The sequence below is a fragment of the Sciurus carolinensis genome, chromosome 14 (genome assembly GCF_902686445.1).
Source record: "Sciurus carolinensis chromosome 14, mSciCar1.2, whole genome shotgun sequence".
In the NCBI taxonomy this organism is placed as follows: domain Eukaryota; kingdom Metazoa; phylum Chordata; class Mammalia; order Rodentia; family Sciuridae; genus Sciurus; species Sciurus carolinensis.
In genome coordinates this window covers 34,872,281-34,891,565 of record NC_062226.1, presented here as the reverse complement: position 1 = coordinate 34,891,565, position 19,285 = coordinate 34,872,281, and the positions used below count along the sequence as shown (strand labels likewise).

General features: G+C 53.7%; 1 protein-coding gene across 1 annotated transcript in view; it reads right to left on the bottom strand.

Annotated features, from left to right (window-relative positions):
* Positions 1-19,285, bottom strand: part of Shb (SH2 domain containing adaptor protein B) — a 131,053-nt gene that overhangs the window by 76,933 nt on the left and 34,835 nt on the right. The window contains exon 2 of the mRNA XM_047525403.1: positions 6,646-6,766. Coding sequence (XP_047381359.1) covers positions 6,646-6,766 — 121 coding nt within the window. The remainder of the gene's footprint in view (positions 1-6,645; positions 6,767-19,285) is intronic.

The following is a 19,285-nucleotide window of genomic DNA, read 5'->3' as shown; positions in this document are numbered from 1 at the left end:
CTGAGCCCTATTTAGAGGAGGGCACTCGTTAATTATTCAAATAACGGGGTGTGGAGCAGTCTCTGAGCCTCCTTTGCCAGGCTTCGGCAGAGCGGGTGCTATGGCTGGGCTGGCGGCCTCCTTGGTCACCCTGTCACCGGCTCCTCTCCTCAATCCAAGAGTGCAATCCCCTCAGGTGACCCCAGGTCCCTGGGGCACGTTGGGATGGCCCTAACTGGACTCCAACACCTTCTCCAACGCATTCCAATCTCTCCAGCCCCAAAGGTGTCAGTGTGAACTCACTGGCCCCCCCAAGGCCCCCCTCCCCTCTCAGGGACAGTTTCCAACAGAGAGCTGCCATTCCCACCTCCCACTCACTTGCTGAGTGCAGCCCCAGCTCCTCCCTCCCCCTATGCCCTGCACTCTGATGGCTGGGGAGCTCTCCCCATCCCACCCACCCCGACTGGACCTCGGCACCCCCAAAGCCCTGCCCCCCTTAACCCTCTGGCCCAGATGACCGGCACAGCCACAGAACCAAGGAACCAGTGCCCCTGCCTCTCCCTGCTCCGATCCATCCTACACACCCAGGCTCCTAAACAACTTCCGATCTGTCACACCCTGCGGGCTCCTCCCCACTGCCTCCCGCCCTTCCCGATAGCTGGGAGCTGCCCGGTGGGTGTGGGATGGCAGGAGCTTTGCTGCAGTCCTGAGGCCCTGAGGCATGTGCTGCTGCTCCTGCAGCTTCAGAGTCTTCACTGTCTTTGGGCTTCTGAGCTGCAGCACGGGCTGGGGCAGGGAGCGAGCCCCTCTGTCCCGCGTTACTGTCCCTCTACCTTGGGCACAACGCCCATTTCTCTCACAGCTGCCAGAAAGAGGGGCCAAGGGCTGCATTCCTGAGGGCCTGGGCCCTATACTGCCTGCCCAGTGCGCAGCAGGGTTCCAATCTGCACCGTGAGCCCTCACACCTATGAGGCAGGGTGCCAGCAGCTCAGGGGACAATTCGTGACAAGACTTGGGGTCTGTGTTCCTCCACTGAAGCTGAGAACAGAGAGGAACACAGCTGCCCATCACTGGGCCAAAGCCAGCCCCCCGTCCCCAGAAGATGGCTCTGAGGTCAGTCTAACTGTGAAGGTGGCCATGCCCTGGGACAAGTGTCACTCTGCTGTCAGAAAACCTGACTTCCAGGCCTCCGGAAGCCATAGGGTCTGAGAAATGAATTAGTGGGGATCACGACCGGGTGACACTGGCCCTGCTTGCTTGGTCCTGCACCAACCGTGAGCTCCATGAGAACAGGACTCTGTTCACTGAGAAACTGAGAAGCACAAATCAGTGCCAGCACACGGCAGGCAGCAGGTGAGCACCCCTGGGCTGGGCGAGGGAGCCCCACTGTTCCTCAACAGCAGGTGCGTCATCGGTGACAAACACGAAATCTATTTACACTTGATTATCTCCTTCCTGTTCAGTAGGTAGGTCATTCTGGTAAATCACAGATCAGCCAGGAATTGCTGCACTGTCCTCGGCCAAGCCTTCTGCCTGGCAGGCTAGAGAACGTGAGGACAGGTTTCAAAACATTCCAAAGCCAAGCCCAGGAGTCCCAGGTTAGAAGTCGGGAGACTTGCTCTGTAGCTTGCTGCTGTGTGGCCTTGGCTAGCACATGCCCCTCTCTGGGCCTCAAGCAGAGAGAGGACACTGGACTACTCCTCAAGGACAGCTCCATCCTGTCATCCTCAGTCAGAGGAGAGCTGTGACCACCAGGACAGGCTGAAGCCTGAGGCGATGTGGGGGTGGGCAGGCCAGGGAGGAACGTGGAGCAGGTGGAGGGTGAGAGGCGGCAGGGACAGAGGACACGAAAGGGCTGCGCCATGAGGATACCTTGGGCGCCAAGCTGTGTGGGGCAGGCCAGGTGAGGAGAGGGGAGCAGAGGTGCAGAGTCCAGCACTGCAGGCCCGGCCTGGGGGCCCTGACCTTCCAGCCACCAGGAGACCTGGCCTGGAATAGGGCAGAGATGAAGTGAACACAGGAAATGGACAACTCGGCCTCAATCCATGGACCCCCTTCTCCGAGAAGCACTTGCAGGTCTTCAGAGGACCCCAGCCCAGAATTAGAGAACAGGAGTGGTAGGCAGGGCCTGCAGAGCTGGCTGTCAAAAAGGAGGGTGCCTGTCAGCATGCAGGCTCCTGGGAGGGCCCAGGGCCAGCTCTTCCTCACCACCCGCCATCAGGAGCGGGTGGGGTGGGGCCAGAGTCACAGGACTGATGGGAGCAAATTGTCAGAAGCCGTCGCCGAACTGTTAGAAGTCCTGTGTGATTACAGAAGCAGGTAACCTAAGGGTTTATAGAGTCATCTCAGATCCATTACCTCTTTGGTTCCTCACCACACCCAGCGTGAAAGTCAGAATATGATTTTACAGATGAAGGAATTGATGCCCAGAGAGGGACAGTCGGCTGCCTAGGCTCACACAGCAGGCCAGGGGCAGAGCCAAGGCTAGAATCCACGTTTCCTCCTTCCTTTCTCCTAAAAGAGAGGCCATCATCAGAGCACCCATGATTCTCTTAAAAAGAGCACTGCCCTAGAAGGTGTCACATCAGAGGACAAGAAGACACAAAAGGGTTTCTGGTCCTCAGAGTTGGGAGCCAGCTTCACCAGAGAGTGCCTACCAGCATGCCGAGTTCAAATGGGCAGAAAGAAGGCAGGTCGTAAGTAAAAATGATGGCCAGGTCAGGGCAGCAGGTCTCTGTGCAGATGACTTTCTTTTAATTTCCTCTCATTATGCTATAAAGTTGGTTTAATAATGAAAACATGCTAAGGACTTTTCAACGTGTAATTGCTTACATATTAAAAATTATGTGAAAATGCTTTCAATTAATGCTGAAGTGATTCATCTTGTGAGATGACACTTTGAACAATTTTATAAAGGATGCCGAGGGAAAGATTAGTCACACCTACACCTAAGAAGGGGCCTCTGCAACTGTGGACTGCCCCGCGACTTCCTCAGACCCTGGGGGATGGAAGTCCACGCGCCGCGGCTGGGAGTGAGGTCTGGAGGGTGCTGTGCGCTTCCCCTCCCGCGAGACCCGGCCTTCCGCTCTGTCAAGGGGACACCAGTGCTGCACAGGCTGCTGTGAGCATGAAGTGAGCTAATCCTCGCAGAAGCGCCCGGCACACAGGGAAGCGTGAGAGAGACGTGGTGGAAGGTGAGGCCCAGGCGCCCATGGCATCTCGGCTCTGGGGCTGAGCACCCTGCTTGGAGCAAGACATAGTTCCTGCAGGTGACACAAAGTGGAGTCTGTGGAGAGGGTAAGTGGAGGAGACACGGGGTCAAAGGAGCCCCTGGGAAACAGGCACACCTTCCCATGCCCTGCATCTCAGCCACAGCCCCCGGGTGGGCCCAGTTCTCTGTTCACAAAAGCTCCCCGCTACCTGCTGCACACAGCCGAGGCACACAGGGGACAGAACCTTATCAGTTAATTAGAGCCCCAGTTGGCAGTGGTGGGCAGGCCTGGAGAGAAGATGCTGCCTGGTGGTTAAAACAGGAAGTCAGCCCACAGCTAACTAGCTGGGTTGTCTTGGCCTCCTTGCTATAAACAAGTACCAGAGAACTTGGCAGCTGCCTCCATTGTGTTTGGTATTGTCACCAACCCATCATGCAGATTTGGGGAAAAGCAGAGGCACCCAACGCACCCAACCTAAAATCACACAACCATTAGTGGCCCAAGGTGGCCAGATGTCCTACTGACTGCACAATGTAAGGCTACTGCTAGGTAGGGAAACTGAGTCCGGTGGGTCATCTGAGTGGCAAATGGCCATCCCACATCTGCTTGATTCCAGGCTGGCTTCCTTCCTGGGCTTGCCATCCAGGCAGAGAGAAGGAAAGGAGACGCTGCTCTGTCACTAGGAGCCACACGCATACATACACATGAAACTACCCGCCCCCGGGCCACCCCACTCCACTGCCAACCCCAGCACCAACCTCTCCTCCACCTTCTCCCCTGAACCAACTGTGGGTCCACTCAGCAGGCCGCTCCCCTTCTAGAAGGGGCATTCACAGGCTGAGGCTCGGCCTGCCCCCCCTCACCACAGTGACGATACACACCAAGGGCTCTGGATCACAGGGAGCTGCGACAAGATCATCACGGCCAGAAAACATTCCTTCCAGTCACTGATATTCTTTAAAGTAAAAGAAATGCTGGTAAACTGGGACCCAGCCTCCAAGCCAACAGAGAGCAGTGTCCTGGGGCACATCTGGGACAGGAGGGCCGACAGGCAGCGAGGCCAACCAACTGCCCTGCCTCCGACCTGTCCAGGATGTACCCCCTGAAGAACACCCGAATCCCTCGGGACTCTAGTACCGAGCTGTGCAGAGACCCCACCTGGGGATCCACTGCTGGCAGGAACCTGGCTCCACTGCAGCACCACCTGGTCTCCATCTACCCTCTTCTCCTAAGGTACTCAGCCCTCTATCTACCTGGGGGACCTAGGGAAGGGTTTAACCCCGGTTCCCCTCACCTATAAACCTGGACATGGCCTCTAAAGGGACACTGTGAGATTCAGTGAGCATGTACACCCAAGTGCCCAGAATGAAGCCTGGTACCTGGCAGGGGCCCCAGCCTGGCTCCCTCCTGCCATTTCTGTGTACCTGAGATACCCCAGTATCCAAAACAAATGCCACCTTCCTTCAGGACCCCACCCCAATCTTCCCTGCAAAGCTTGGGCTGCAGCTGACATTCTGCCACCAACTTGCTGTGCGTCCTTGGACAAGTCTCTCCCTGTCTGATCTCAGTTTCCTCATCTGTAAAGTGAGGCTGTTGGATGATTGGATGACACTGTGCATGGGCCACAGGGTCCCCGTTGCTCTTGTCACCACACTCCTTTAAACAGGTCTGACAGAGCCGCAGGGCCAGGAAGCGGCCTTGGGCTCGCTGCAGGGCCTGGGCTTGCATCTGTGGTGGGGCCTCCACCAGCTGACCCGTTTCTCTGAAGCCTGGGCCTTTGGTGGAACCTTGGCCCCACACATTCAGCTCTCTGCCCCTGCTGCCTGCAGGGCTGCTCTGCTGGGGGACAGGAAGATGGCAGTGAGCCCCAGAGCCTGGCCTAAGTCCAGCTGGACAACCCCTCTCTGCCTTGCCCTTCCAGAAGTGGCTAAGCAGTCTGGAGCCACACAATGGCCTTCTGTGAATGAGAACACGAAGCAGAGTCCTGGAGGCAGAGGCTGGACTCACACCCGGATCCTCCCACCATCATGTGCTCTGCAGCCCTAGGAGCGAATGTCCAGCATGAGCCCGGCACACGCTAAGTGCTCACTAAATGTCACTTCCTTCCCTTTCTTCTCCAAATTCAAGTGGAATCAGGTGGCAGTGCTCACGGACATGAGCCTCAAAGACACAAATAATAAGGCATTCACATCTGAATCCCCAGGCATCCAGGGCACCAATTCAACAGGCCCCCAAATCCCAGGGAGCTCCAAACCTGCTCCCAGCCGCTGTCCTGCTCTTGTTTCTGCCACGTGTAGGACCTGGGGGCTCCAACACAGCTGCTTTTCTGGATGGTCCTCCTGAGCCAGGAGGAACCATGTGGGGGCTTCTCCTCTTCTCAGCGTGCACCTTCCGTCCACGCTTCCCACCACCCCAAGAGGGCGGATAGCTGTTCGCTCCTTATAGACACTCCAAGCATCCTGGTGAAGCGGCCTGGAGGATGCTGTCCTCCTAGACACATCTTCTGGGTCCCACACAATTTTTTGGCAAGGTTTTGTCATCAAGGCCCCATAGGCAAAAGCCACAAAGGGGAAAGTCTCCATGGTTCCTATAAAGGTGGCACGAAGACTAGGAGCATTGTGCGGCTGCCAGCCCCAGGACGAAGATATCTCGGTACATGGCCAAAGAGAATTCTGTCCCTGCAAATGATTGGGTCTGGCCCCTTCCAGGCAATGAAAACAAGGTGACTCATCCTGCTTCCCCTTTTGGCCCTGGCTGCTGGGAAGCTCCAAGAAAAGTCTTATGTCTCTAAGAATCTTTCCTCAGTCATAAATTTCGGATACATTTTCCCCACTTACTTCTCAGTCCCTACCTTTCTTTAACTGCACATGATACATTTCTATCTGTGCCCCATCAGTTTTTCCTGGTGAAACATAAGCCAGTACCTTGAAGGCACAAGCCGACCCCTGAGCCTTCCCCACCTCCCTGACAAGTCCCTGTGTCCCAGGGCTTAAATGTAGTTTGTCCCCACTAAAACACACGTTAAGTTCATTAACTGCTCAAGGGGTCGGTGCTGGGAGGCGGGCCTTGGTAGAAGGGACCACAGTTGGGAGGCGGGGCTTAGCAGGAGGTGCTAGGGTCAAGGGGGTGGAGGCCTTCTGAATAAACCAAAGCCTTTTCTTAGGTATAAGTTCTTGCTCCATGGGACTGGATTAGCTACCAGGAGAGCAAGCTGTTATAAAGCAAGGTCGCCCATTGTGTTTTGTCTCTTTCTCACATGCCTGTTTGTCCTTTTGCTTTTTTCTGTCATGTTTTGATATAGCACGAGGTTTTGGCCAGATATGGCCAACGAATTTTTAATATCCCTGCTTCTGGAATCCAGACGATAATAAATCTCTTTTCTTCATAAATTTCCCAGCCTCATGTATTCTCTTATAGTCACAGAAAAAGACACTGTGCCAGTCACTCTGCTTACCTGTCATGATCCTCTGGGCCTCATAGGGCTCCATGTAGCCAGCGCTCTCCCCCTTTCCTGCTTTGCTCTTGAGATCATTCTTGGCATCAAAGGGATCAGAGTAGTCATCAGCTATGGTCACCTGCAGAGAAGAGGGAAGGGTGTGAGGTCACTGTTGACTTTTTTGTTTCACTTCTGTTACGACCAGGCTTTGCTTCAACAGATAAGCAAGGAGGGGAAGGGGAGGTGGGAGCCAGCATCAACGCCCAGCCTCGTGAGCTCCAAGTCCTTCGGAGAACAAGTGGGACCCACACTGGCAGTGCTCGGGCACAGGGAAAGCCCCAGGGGCCTGTCCACAGCCTGGTCAGTTCCAGGCACAGTGATGTGAGACCAGAAGAGCACTTGGCAGAGGTGTCAACAGGCGTCAAGTGCCTGGGGAACATGAGTTACTCAGTTTAATGAAATGGAAATGATGGTAAAGATGGAAACAGAATCACAGAAGGCCTAGAAACACTGACATGCCCCTGGTGCTGGGGGAGGCACAGACGAGCTGGTCTAGAGATAATTGCATTCAGAGCTCCGTTTTTCCCAGGTCTGGAACACACCACGCCTTGGGTCATCAGACAACAATTTGGTGAGATCAACCCACTATAAAGATGACCGTGGCCCCAAAGAGGGCATATGAAAACAGAAGCAACTTCTGGCAGGGGGGAGAGGCAGGTGCTGGCCCCTGGAGGTTACAGACATAAAGACCCTTCTCCAACACCTGGAGCGCTGGAGATCCTGGACTCCACCGGATCCCCACTCCTGGCTCCTGGATTCTCACTCCTCAGCTCTGGCCCAGCCCCGCCTCTCCCCAGAGAAAAGTTTCACTGCTGACAGAGGAAGAATGAATCACCTGGGCAGGTCTGAGGGGGGGGCGGAGACTCCCAGGAGAATGTGCATACCTGGATTCTAACACTTCAGAGATCAAGTTCCACAACCCCCCACGCCCCAGAAGGGTGGTAATTCTAGGGTGGAAGCACCAGGGCTGCTCCCCTCCCACTTTTGACTTTCTAACCCTGATGAGGGGTAAGAACCAGAACCCCCTACCACACACCCTAGCTTCACCAGCTCTCACAGGGATTTCCTCCAGGCTGTACATGGGCAAGGCCTCAGTTTCCCAGCAGGGCCACCTGGCTGCCTGTCTTAGGAGGGGGTAGGTTAGCATTTCCCACCCCCCTTGGGGTTACATGATTTGTTATTTAAATTGTGAGCTTAATTAGAAACCACAGGAGCCACCGTCTTTCCAAGCTCCTGGAATGTAAGGCATTTGAGGGGCCTGTAAACTCAAGGGGAAGGAAAATCCCCCATTGTCTGCCTGGTGAATGGCAGCTTGTGCCAGCAGCCCTGGCAGGGGGCACGAGTGACCGCCAGCTGCCCTGAGTGTGATGGGTGGGGTGGGGGAAGATGGCAGGCTGCAGCTTCTGTTCCCAGCATGTGGCGGTGGTCTCTGCTCCCCAAACAGGAACAAGCCTCACCAGCGAGGCTTGGGGCGCCCAGCACTGGAGCATCGATGGAAATGGGCGGGGCAGAGGGCTAGGCCCTGGGTCCCAGCAGGCGCTTCCAGATGCTGACGTCGTAATAGCAGCCTTTCTGGAGCCTCAATGAGCTCAAGTGACACCAGGCCAGGGAAAGAGGGGGGTTGGGAAGAGCTCGGCCTTGCGGATGTCTTTCATTTGATATTTCTACTCTACCATTTGCAGAACACATTAGGGAGAAAATTATACACGTGAAGCACAGTCAAACAGGACAGTTCAGATGCCCATCAGGGGCAGGGTTTTAAGTTCAAGGGACCAGATGTCCAAATGGAGAAAATAATGTCGCTGCCGTGGATGACATCTAATCTCATTTCTCTCACCCCAGACGTCCTCACTGTCTCTTTTCAACGTGACTATCCTCCGTCTAGTCTGCAATGGGGAAGGGAAGATGTATTTCCCCCAAACAAAATCATGTGGGGGGATTCACTGGGGAACATGGGGGGAGGAGTTGCGGTCTCCATAGTAATGTGGAAATCAGTAGGCAGCCCCTTCTCGGAAGTGCTGGAAATGCTCTGTGATTTGCAAACAGGAGGCTTGTAGGATGTAAACCAAACCTTTGTTCACCCTGGGATGGGAACTCTGGGGGGGGCCGTGAGTCAGCAGCCGCTATCTATATTTTCTAATTAAAATGAGATCTGAGCTCAGGCTGTCACCCGGCCCCTAGCTGCCTGCCCTGCTTACTTCCGTTTCAGTAAGAATTTACAAATCCTAAACCCAGGAAAAGCCCCTGGTCTCTGCTGACATATGGATCCAGTTATACCTGCTGACAGTTGAAAATCCCCCGTTTAAAAAAAAAAAAAAAAAGTTTAGAATTCTGTTAGTTTAAGAAGCAAATCGGAAGGTTCCTAAAATGTATATTTAATCAATCTGCTTTTCAACTTCAAAGTGAGGCTGGCAGAGGGAGGGGAATCAAGGTTTGAGCAACCTGAAACTTGGCAAACACTACACTGAACTGTCCAACCTTAAGCAAAATCATGTCCTAGTTGGGAGTAAAAATTTAACCAGATGCTGGGAGAGCTGAGCAGGCAGTCAGCTAGAGCAACACATGCAGGGCCATGGACCACAGGACCAAGTGGTGTGACCACTGTCCAGGAAGCTTGGATTCACTGTAAGTCAGAGAGCCAGGCAGGAGTTTCCCCAAAGGCTACTGCTCTTCTGTGTGTAGGAATGGGAATGAATTAATTTCCCCAGATGTGGGCCTGGATTCCTGCTGGGGTTGCTTTTACTTTGCTTTAAAATGCCTCAGTTAGCGGACAAGTCCCATAAATCTTGGTTGAACAATTTCAACCAAAGAGAGCCAGCCGGGACTTCTCTGCACAGAAACTTGTCTTGGATTTTGGTCTCTGTTCCCTTCTGTGGCTGCATGCAGTTACATGGGACAGGAGCAGACCTGAAGTGGTAACCCAGGCCACCCTCCCGCCTGCAATTGAGGAGCTGAGCAGCAGCAGCAGCAGCAGCAGAACAGGGACCAGGGACATACCTCTTCCTGGGCTCTCTCAGCCTCCCAGGATGGGTGCTAAACCTCAGGCAAGCACCTTAGCCTGCTTTCAAAGAAAACTGCAGAGCCCAGGTCAGCCCAGAGCCCCTAAAAGGACTCTGCAGACTCATAAGCAGTAAAGTTTTGTGTTTGCAGTCTCCCAGAAGCCTGCTCCAGCCTTCCCTTGTTTTACAAAAGGCCTCTGCAGTCCAGGGGCTCAGGGCACTGCCACGGCCACCCAGCAAGCCAGCAGCAGGGCCTCAGGGCTAGCTCACACACCTCCTCACTCCCACTGGGGGAGCAGAGTCCACCACACCCATCACCTCTCAGAAAGGCTCTCTGGGCTCCTTGCAGGCTGGGAGTTGGCTCTGTGTGCCTCCTGTCTGTTCTGCACATGCTGCTGGGTGAAACGCCGTCCCTTCCAGCAGTCTGAACCCTGGTGTTTTTATCTTAGGGATTAGGATTAGCTCTGTGATAGGAAATGTGTCTTCCTGTTCACCCCCAAAGGGAAGTGCTAGAGGAAGGTGGGTGTGGCCACTTGGCAACACTTCCACAGAGGAGTTCAAGTTGCTTTATGAGAGAGTCGCCACCTGTATGGAGAACTGGGGCCTCTCCACATGCTCCACCGACATGTACGTGGGTAGAGTCCCTCTAGGATGATTTTTAGCAGAACCCACTGAAATCCCAAATGCACGCAGTTTGACCTAGTGCTTTCACTTCTCAATTTGTAGTCCCAAATGTACACAAGGGGATATGGACAAAGATGCTCACTGAAGCAAGTGAAAATGAGAAACTAGCAATCGCTACACCCATCGCCATACCCATCAGTGGGGGAACTGCTAAAGCAACTGTGCTAGTTCCATACTATGGAATATTATGTAGCAAATTTTAAAAAGGCATTTGCTCAAAATGAGCCAACATAGTTCTTCATGATGTTGCTTTGAATGGAAAGGCAGCAACTGTGGGATGATAAATACATGATACCTGTTTATGAAAAGAGAAACAGAAACTTCTACTACTAATTTGAAAGAAAGATCTGGAGAGAGGCATGCCCCAAACAACCCCTTCCTTTAGTAGGAAGAGGGACTGGGATGGGGGTCAAAGACTTGTCTGTACTCTACTGCCAAGACAATGGCGAACAAGAGCCCATTCACTTGTTAGATGCAAAACTAAACTTGTTGTAAAGCACTCCTCTTCCACAAGCTATTTTTGGTACAGCAGACAGACTGTTTCCCAAACCTGTCTGAAGACAGGAATGGTCTGGAATGCTTGTTAAGAAAACAGACTCCTTGCCCCCATAATCTGTGTATTTAACAAGCAACCCAGGTGATTCTTATCAGGAAAGTTTGGGAACAATAAGCCAGTGCCAGCCACTGCCGCCCCACCCCCCAGCCTGAAGGCAGGTCTCCAGACATTATTCGGGAATTTCACTTTTCCCAACTATTTCTCAGCCCTGTTCATTAAAGTCAAGCAAGAAGTTCACGTTAACTGCGGCTCCCAGCTTTCTTCCCTGGGGGTCAGCCAGAGTGAGAGCTGACCCAGCATGCCTTCGTCCTTCTCCAAAATCTACCTGACGGCCGACGGAAGGGCGTCTCTGTGCAATCAGGAGGGCTGGCTCCAGAATGAGAGACACACCTGCACAGGGGGAGAGGGCTCTGCAGGTGAGGCCCTGGCCTGGCTTCCTGGGTCCCAGTCCTGAGGACCTGGAGGCTTGCTGTTCAAAAGCACAAATGTATTCAGGTACGTCCACCTGGCTCTCAGCAAACCCTTCCAGGAAGACCACCCAGCTCCCAGAGGTCTGTGGCATTGTCAAGGGGACTCACTACAAAAATGCACAGGGGGGTCCCTGCTGAAACAGCTCGAACCTACTAATAAGGAGGGGCCGGTGAGAGCATCTGCCACCTTCCAGGAGTGAACCCCACAGTCCTCACCACCCCTAGGCATCTCCCATGAACCACCCAGTCACCTTGTGATGTCCTGCAGTTTGAAGAAATCGGCAGCTTTGCTGTCCCAGCTCAGTTCCTGGCTTGTGTGTGTGTGTGTGTGTGTGTGTGTGTGTGTGTGTTGGGGGGGTGGGTTGTCTCTGCTCTGCTCTCTACTCCCTAGGAAGTAGAGGGGTGACACCCTATGAGGCCCCAGATTCTTGACAGGCCCATGACTTCTTTCTGCTCTACTCTTAAGCAAATTGCATGAGACACACGGAGGGCATCTTCAGTGATCTCAGTCAGACCATTTTCTCACTGATTCACCACGAAGTCTGTGCATTACTTTCCTTAACAGTTTTGAGGTCATGGGTCTCTTCGGGAATCTGACAACTGATGGAACTGTGGTTCCTCCACCACATTTATACACACCCAGGATGCACTAGGCTCATTATAGGCAGGTCATAAACTCAGGTTAATTTAAAACCAAGCCCCCTTGCATTACAGACACTTTTACTAAGTGAAGACAAGACACACCCTTTGCCTTAGTGTGGCAGCAGGTGCTGACTCCATTGTCATTCAACATACTCTATTCACCTGGCCAAGAAAATGGAGTGGTGTGATACAGGCCTGCCATTCAGCTGTGAGGTGCAGGACACAGGGAGGGGTGGGCCCCAGGCTCTTTGTCTTGAGAGGCCCATAAGCCTCTCACTCACTCTAAGGGTCCTTGAAGGTGAGTGAGTAACATGTGAGGCATAACGTGACAGCTGCAGCCAGACAGCTCTATGCTCTGTCCCTACTGGAGGGCTGTACAGGCCCTGAGTCCTTCCTGGTCTTCCTTTGGGACCTGCTGTGACACAGGACCCAGCAGGCCTGATGTCCACAGGATGGAGGCTCCGTTGCCATGCCAACAAAAAGATGGCATTAAAGGAACAGGGATCCGGAGGTTGGAGAGGACTTCCAATAGCCAGGAGGCTGCTCAGGGAAGAGGCAGTGGACAGATGTTCTGTGCAGACCCAGAAGCGAAACAGAGGCAAGCTTGGTGACTCAGGAAGGACATATGACAGCCAATAAAGGGACATGCTGCCTGGGAAAGGGAGCTCCCGTCACTCCAGACGTCTGAGCAGAGGCTCTGGTGCTTCCGCATGGGTGGAAGGTCAGCTAATGGGATGCCACTTGACGATGCTCCCAATGCCACTCTGTGGAACTGACTGGACTTGGACACGCAGGTCTGAGCTGCCGGAGGCTCTGAGTTGTCCAGCTTCGAGGACTGACTAGTAGACGGCTATCTGCAGAAACTCCCACCGTGGCTGAGAAGGGCAGGGCTGGGGAGAGGAAAGGGTGACTCGGCACATAGGACATGGCCGAGCAGGGACAGTCTAGACAAGCAGCTCTGGAACCAGCTCTGCTATACCTGCTCTGGGCTACTGCTTTCTCTCTCTGGGTTGAGGAGGAATGGTTTGCCTCTTAGTTTCATGTGAATGTTGTAAGTACCAAATAAAATGATGGGGGGGGGGGGGTGTCTGCAGCTTATGAAAGGCTGTGTGCTTATTATAGGGCACATGCTGTCTCCTGGGCATTCAGAAGACAACTAGGACCCACCCAGTGCTGTGAGGTATACCAGCACCTTAAGAACCATAAGAAGCTGGAAGGCTACTGGGAAAGATGAGACAAAGATATGAGGAAAAGCCTCACCAAGGCCCAGTGACTCCACAGAGGAAATGGCTGCAATTAAGCATGACATCAGCTGTCACAGTCCTCAGCTTCCTAAAAAGCATGTTTGTGAACCATCTTCTCTCTCCATTTTTATGCTTTGAGAAGGATGCACCTCCTAGTTGGGGCACCTGGCCCACTGGCAATGAACCTCCTGGGACCCTCGAGGCCAACTCTGTGCACTGGGAGACAGCACTGCACTCCCCACCTGTGCCCAGTACCTGAGGCTTGGAGGGGCCCACAGAACCCGGCCAGGACACACCACACGGACACGCAAGCAAATACCCCTGCTCCTTCTCCCTGTGTTATGGGCTTTGACCAGCACAGATCAACTCCCTTTATGGGCGCGCCAATAAATCATTTCTGACATGGTAAGGAAATTAATTTGGGGAAGATTAATTAGCTACGTTCACACACTCGGCTGCACCTCCTGGAAATCAGAGGCAGGAGGGCACTCTTCCACCCTGACTTAGGATGGGCTCCCTGCCCCCTCCTAGCCTGACTGGCCCTGCTGTCACTCCAAGTCCTAAGCTCCCCTTTCCCTGCAGGAGGATCTCCTCCAATTCCTCTGCCACATGCCCCCAAGGCGGGGAGCTGCCACTCTCCACTACTACAGTGGTCTTCCTTACGCTGAGCTCCGCCTCCAGCCTCCACCACCCATTTCTTTGCCCTTCCTTCAGCGTTCATTGTAAATGGTCCTTTAAAGACCTGCCACGTACCTGCTCCACCTCAAGAGGCCACAAGGGGAGCTTCCAGTGGTCACCAATGCTCTTTTCAGTCTTGCCCCTCCCACGGCTACAGCCGCCTGCCTAGACACCTGCAGGCTCCAGCTTGTCAGGAAAAATACCTTCCAAATCACAGCCTCTGCCAGTTCCTCTCAGGGGCCCAACTTGCCTGGTCCTTCTCTCAAACACACGGTCACACCCACCCACTCTCTTTCTGTTTAGGTCCCTAGAGCAGAGCCAGGCCCTCCCTATTTACCCCAGAAGGTCACTGTCAAGTGGTAGGGACAGGCTTGTTGGCATCTCTCCACCAGTGGGTGGTTCTATTTTGAACTTAGAAAGAGCTCAATCCTAGAATTTCTTAACTGCTTTCAGCCTGGGCCTATGAACAGAGAATTCACCGCATCTGTCCCGAGTCTGAATTCACCCAGCTCTTCACCGTCACTACTGAGAGGACCCCTGAAAGTGGTCTAGATCTCTTATGTCTCAAACTCTCGTGCATATAATTTGTTCAAAGTAAACCTTTCATGGAACCCCAACATGTGCCACTGAAGACATCCACACTCTGGAAATCATGAATTCACTGGGGATAGGAGACCCCAAGGACGGATGAAACTTACCAAGACCAATGCCAGAAACAGGTAATCAAATCCACATTTCTTTACCCCCAGGTCCATACTGCTTCTTCAGTATCTGGATAGCTTTCTGATTTTCCCCTTAAAGTCATCCCTAAAAATTTCTGGGCATATCCACCCCAACTGCCCCACCAGGAGACTCCCCCAACCCCTCTTGCAAAGACCACCACCCAATGCTACAGATAGGCTGTGGCTGCCAGACAGACTGGGTACACCAGCTGTGCCTCCCTTGTTCTCCTTTGCACCCCATCATCTTATACCCACTCTCCTTCTCTCCAACTTCCTGCTCAAGGGGCACAAGTGCACCTCCAGGGGTGTGGGGCTACTGCCTTGAAAACACTCGGTCCAGCTCTGGTGGAGAAGAGCAAGAACAAGTCTCCCTTCTCCTGAGAGCAAGGCTGCGAGGGCAGGGGACACAGCAGTCAGGAGCAGGGATGTGGGTGCCCCGTGGTTTGCCCTCTCTGTGCCTTGGCCTCCTCAACCATAAAATGGCAATGGGTTGAGGACTAATGTATCTTGCCAAGGTCATCCAGACACCAGTAACAGGGCCCCCACCTGGACAATGAGAGCTACCAGAGGCTTCCTAGTAGATGAGGGAGGGACATAAGCAGAACCCCCATCAGCAGAATGACAAAACTGACTCCCACCAAAAACCAGAGCACCAGAGACCCTAAGTCATTTGTTGATCTATGTATTTATAGCCTGCCTGCTTCCAAAATGGTTTGGACAACCTAATTTGAGGCATTTTTCCATTCCTGATAGGCAGGGCTAGACTGTTCCCTTCCCAAGAAAAGAGGAGGAATGCCCGTGAGGCTTTCTCACGGTAAGAGAAGGCCCGCACGGTAAGAATAACTCCCAGTGTGCTCACCAGAAAGGTATGCACAGCGCAACGGCAGAACAGCAGCGCCCAGGAGCCAAGGCCCTTCCCGTGTGGGGGACCTCAGACACCAGGCATCTGGGCCCCGTCCAGGACCCAGGAGTAAGTGGACTCATTGTGGAGCCTGGTCCTCCCACCAGGGCTTTCTGGGCTGGAGCTGCGATGGAAGGGAAGGCTGTGGGGCCTGGTGCAGCCCACAGGCAGTAAGCAGAACAGTGCTAAGTGAAGGGTCATTTCTCTCCGAATGGGGCCCATTAGGATGATTCATGCACATCTTCCACTCGGAGCCGCCAGGCGGGCCAGGGCATCGTTAGGCACAGGCAGCTCCAAACAGCTGCCCTCCCCAACAGTCACTTTCTTTTTATTGAGGACATTGCAGCATCAGCCACAACTACCACCACCATATTTGATGGTTCCCAATTACACTCAGCTTAATGTGAATGCTCAATAAATGTTGATTTACGTTTTAAAGAAATGCTGTCTTCTCATATTCTCTAGAAGCCAGGGCTGGAAGAGTTTTATTTTGTTTGTTTTGTTTTTAATTCTGAGACAGGGTCTCCCTAAATTGCCCAGACTGGCCTCGAACTTGCAATCCTCCTGCCTCGGCTCCTGGAGTCGCTGGGATTATGGGTGTGCACCACCACATCAGGCTTGATGAACCTTCTCATGCGCAGTCATAGGCTAAGAAACTGACCCTGCGCCCCAGACACTGTTTCTCATATAACCTGGCACTTTCTACAGAAAGTTACCATAGATAGAGCTCTGTAATGTCCCCTCCATCTGCGATGGTGCCCCTCACCGGTCAGTCCTACTCACTGTGTGCCTGCTTATGCCAAGCTCTGGGCTGGGGATACCAAGGAGAGTCTGCAGTGGGGGACTGGAAGAGGGCATTGGTCAGGTCACCTCCCCAGGGAGAACTGGCATGGTTAAGGGCAGGAGTCATTCAGTCGCACGTGCCAGGCAGAGGGAGTAAGTGCACTGGGAAGGCCCCTCCACCTTGCCCTGGCTCACAGCTGTGTGAAAGCCTGCTGCTCTCAGTCCAACCCTGGAGGGCAGGTTCCGGACATGCTCCCCTTTTACCGCTGCACAGCACATTGTGAGCAGCAGGGTCAGCAAGGTGTGCTGAGCAGAAGCCAAAGGCAGGGTGGGGGACTCCAGGCTGGTACTGGATTCTGGGCCCTGAGCGTCAGTGCTTCCCCAGCTGTGGGGCTCTGGACATGGCTCCCACTCCTCTCAGCCTGAGTGCCCCACCTGCACGGGAAAGCATCCTCCTCCTGGCACGCTCCACAGGCACACGCACCAGGGCGCTGGGGAGCACATGAAGGATGCCGTTCTCATGCCCTACAGGCTGCCGTAGTCTTAATTCCCCAGACGCAGACCCTAAAGTGGGGACTCTAGTGCAAGTGGTTTATCTGAGAGGAGACACTTAGGAGAAGATGGACATGGGCCTAGGGAAGGAAGACAGGAAAGCTGGGCTGCTAAGCCACCAACCAAGGTGGGTGCCTGGAGCTTTATTTCATGGGAAATCATGCCCAGGCCACTCCTCAGAATTACCTTCCTGAGGTCAAGGGAGCTGGAGGCCAGATACCCATGCCTGGGAGTCACTGATGGAGGCCAGTCATTTGTGTGTAGGCACAGTGGCCAGCAGGCCCCATTCCCAGGCCCTGGAAAAAGTCCTCAGGCACAGAGGTGCAGATGCCAGCCAGCTGGAAAACGCCAGACTGGTGAGGCAGGAGGCACGCAGTGAGGCCTGACAGCATCTGCTGCCCGGACCGGGAAGAGCTCCTGGAGACAGAATGAGGGGAGTAAGAGGGCCCTTCTGGCAGGTTCACCCCAGCGGAAGCAGCCAAGGACAGGCAGAGAGCCCCAGGCCGCCACTCGCTCAGCCCCTGCCCCAGTTATATCCCAATGCTCCTGGATTTGTTTCCTCATTGTCAGATGGGCAAAAAACCCTCCATTCCTCATCTGTCTCTGGGATTTTGAGCAGATCGTGGCTTCGCAAATGTGATGGAGTCTGCACAGAATCAGGCGTCAGGTGTCCGTAGAAGTCACCCTCCCAAGTGAAGGTAGCCTTCCCCCAAAAGCCCATGAGTCATTTTCTCCTGGGCCAAGGTCACAGGGATCGAGCAGGCATGTGCTGGAAAGAGCACCTGGTTGAGGAAAAACTGGGACCCTAATGGGCCTCTCAGTCCCTGCTGAGGCCTACACAGTCTGCCCTGCAGCTCAGGGCAGGCCCAGAGCTGCTGCACCAAAGGGTGGGCATGTGTGTCCACCCGAGTACCTGCAAAAGCCTCAGTGGCACAGGTCCTGTCAGGGTGAGCCCATGGGTGGACCCATCAAAGTCCCTCAGGGCTGGCTAGTGGTATATCCAAAGACCTGCCTCCCATTTGGCCACGCCACAGCCAGAGATGCTGGAGACCCGAGCTTGCTCTCAACCCCACATACGGAGGCAAGCTGCCTTCAGTGATACCTTTCCTGGTGTCACCTAAAAATGAATCCCTTCCTTTGTGCAAACAAATGCAGCTCCGGCTACAACCAGACGTACAGAAGGAGGAAAACTGACCAAGGCCTGTGGTGCCTCGGACCAGTTAACACCAGTTCCGATGGGTGAGTTCCTGGGGATATACACTACGCAGCCCACAACAGGCAAGGGGTCTGTGTATCGATTACAACGAAATCCTTGGCATTTCAGCAACTGACAAAATCAGGATTCAAAACAGTACTTACGAAAGGAGTCCTGTCTTCTAAAATACACCACCACAGGAAAAAAGGTCTGTATATGTACACAGATAAAAGACTGGAAGAAAATGCAGTAAAATACAGCACTTGCTCTTCCCTTTGGTCTCCTGTTTCTCCACAAGGCATCCCCCCCGCCCGACACCCGCCTTGCTGCTCCCCTGGGGTCAGAACCTCCAGGTCTGCGGGGTGGACTGGTGGACACAGATCCTGAGCTTTCCAGGTCCCGGAACCTCCTCGACTCCAGCAGCCTCCCTCCAAGGCCCTGCACCTCTTGCTGCATTTGACCAGATATCCATTTTGTAAACATGTGAGTGATTCTAGATTGTGGCAGCCTTTGCCTTGAAAAGCCATGGGCCCAAAGCTTCTAGCGCTTAGGTGCGTTTAGGACAGCTGGCGCTGTCCATTCCCACCACCCTGGTCTAGCATAAAGGGGCACGTGCAAAATGCTGGATGCGACGATGAGCAACGCAGTCAATGGAGGGCCTACAGAGTCATTTCTCTCCGGGGGGAGAGCCAGACATCTATGCCCAAAAGGGGCATCAGGTGCATTTTCATGATTTCCTGCCCACCTCCTGGCTCAACTTGACCTCTCTAGGCCCCAGTCTTCTCATAATAATACTAAAGCCAACCTCGTGAGTTGATGGGAAAATTAAATGATGTAATATTTGTCAAAAGCTTAGCATGTGCCAGGCATGGTGGCACACATCTGTAATCTCAGTCGCTCAGGAGGCTGAGGCAGGAGTTCAAAGCCAGCCTCAGTAAAAGCGAGGTGCTAAGCTACTCAGTGAGACCCTGTCTCTAAATAAAATACAAGATAGGGCTGGGGGTGTGGCTCAGTGGTCAAGTATCCCTGAGTTCAAACCCTGGTAACAACAACAACAACAAAAAGCTTAGCACAAAATTAGTGAAGATGTGCGCACCTGCATAGCATGCGTGTGCACGTCCGTGAGGCAGGCACCTGCATCCTCCGGGGCTTCTGCACATCACGCACAGAGA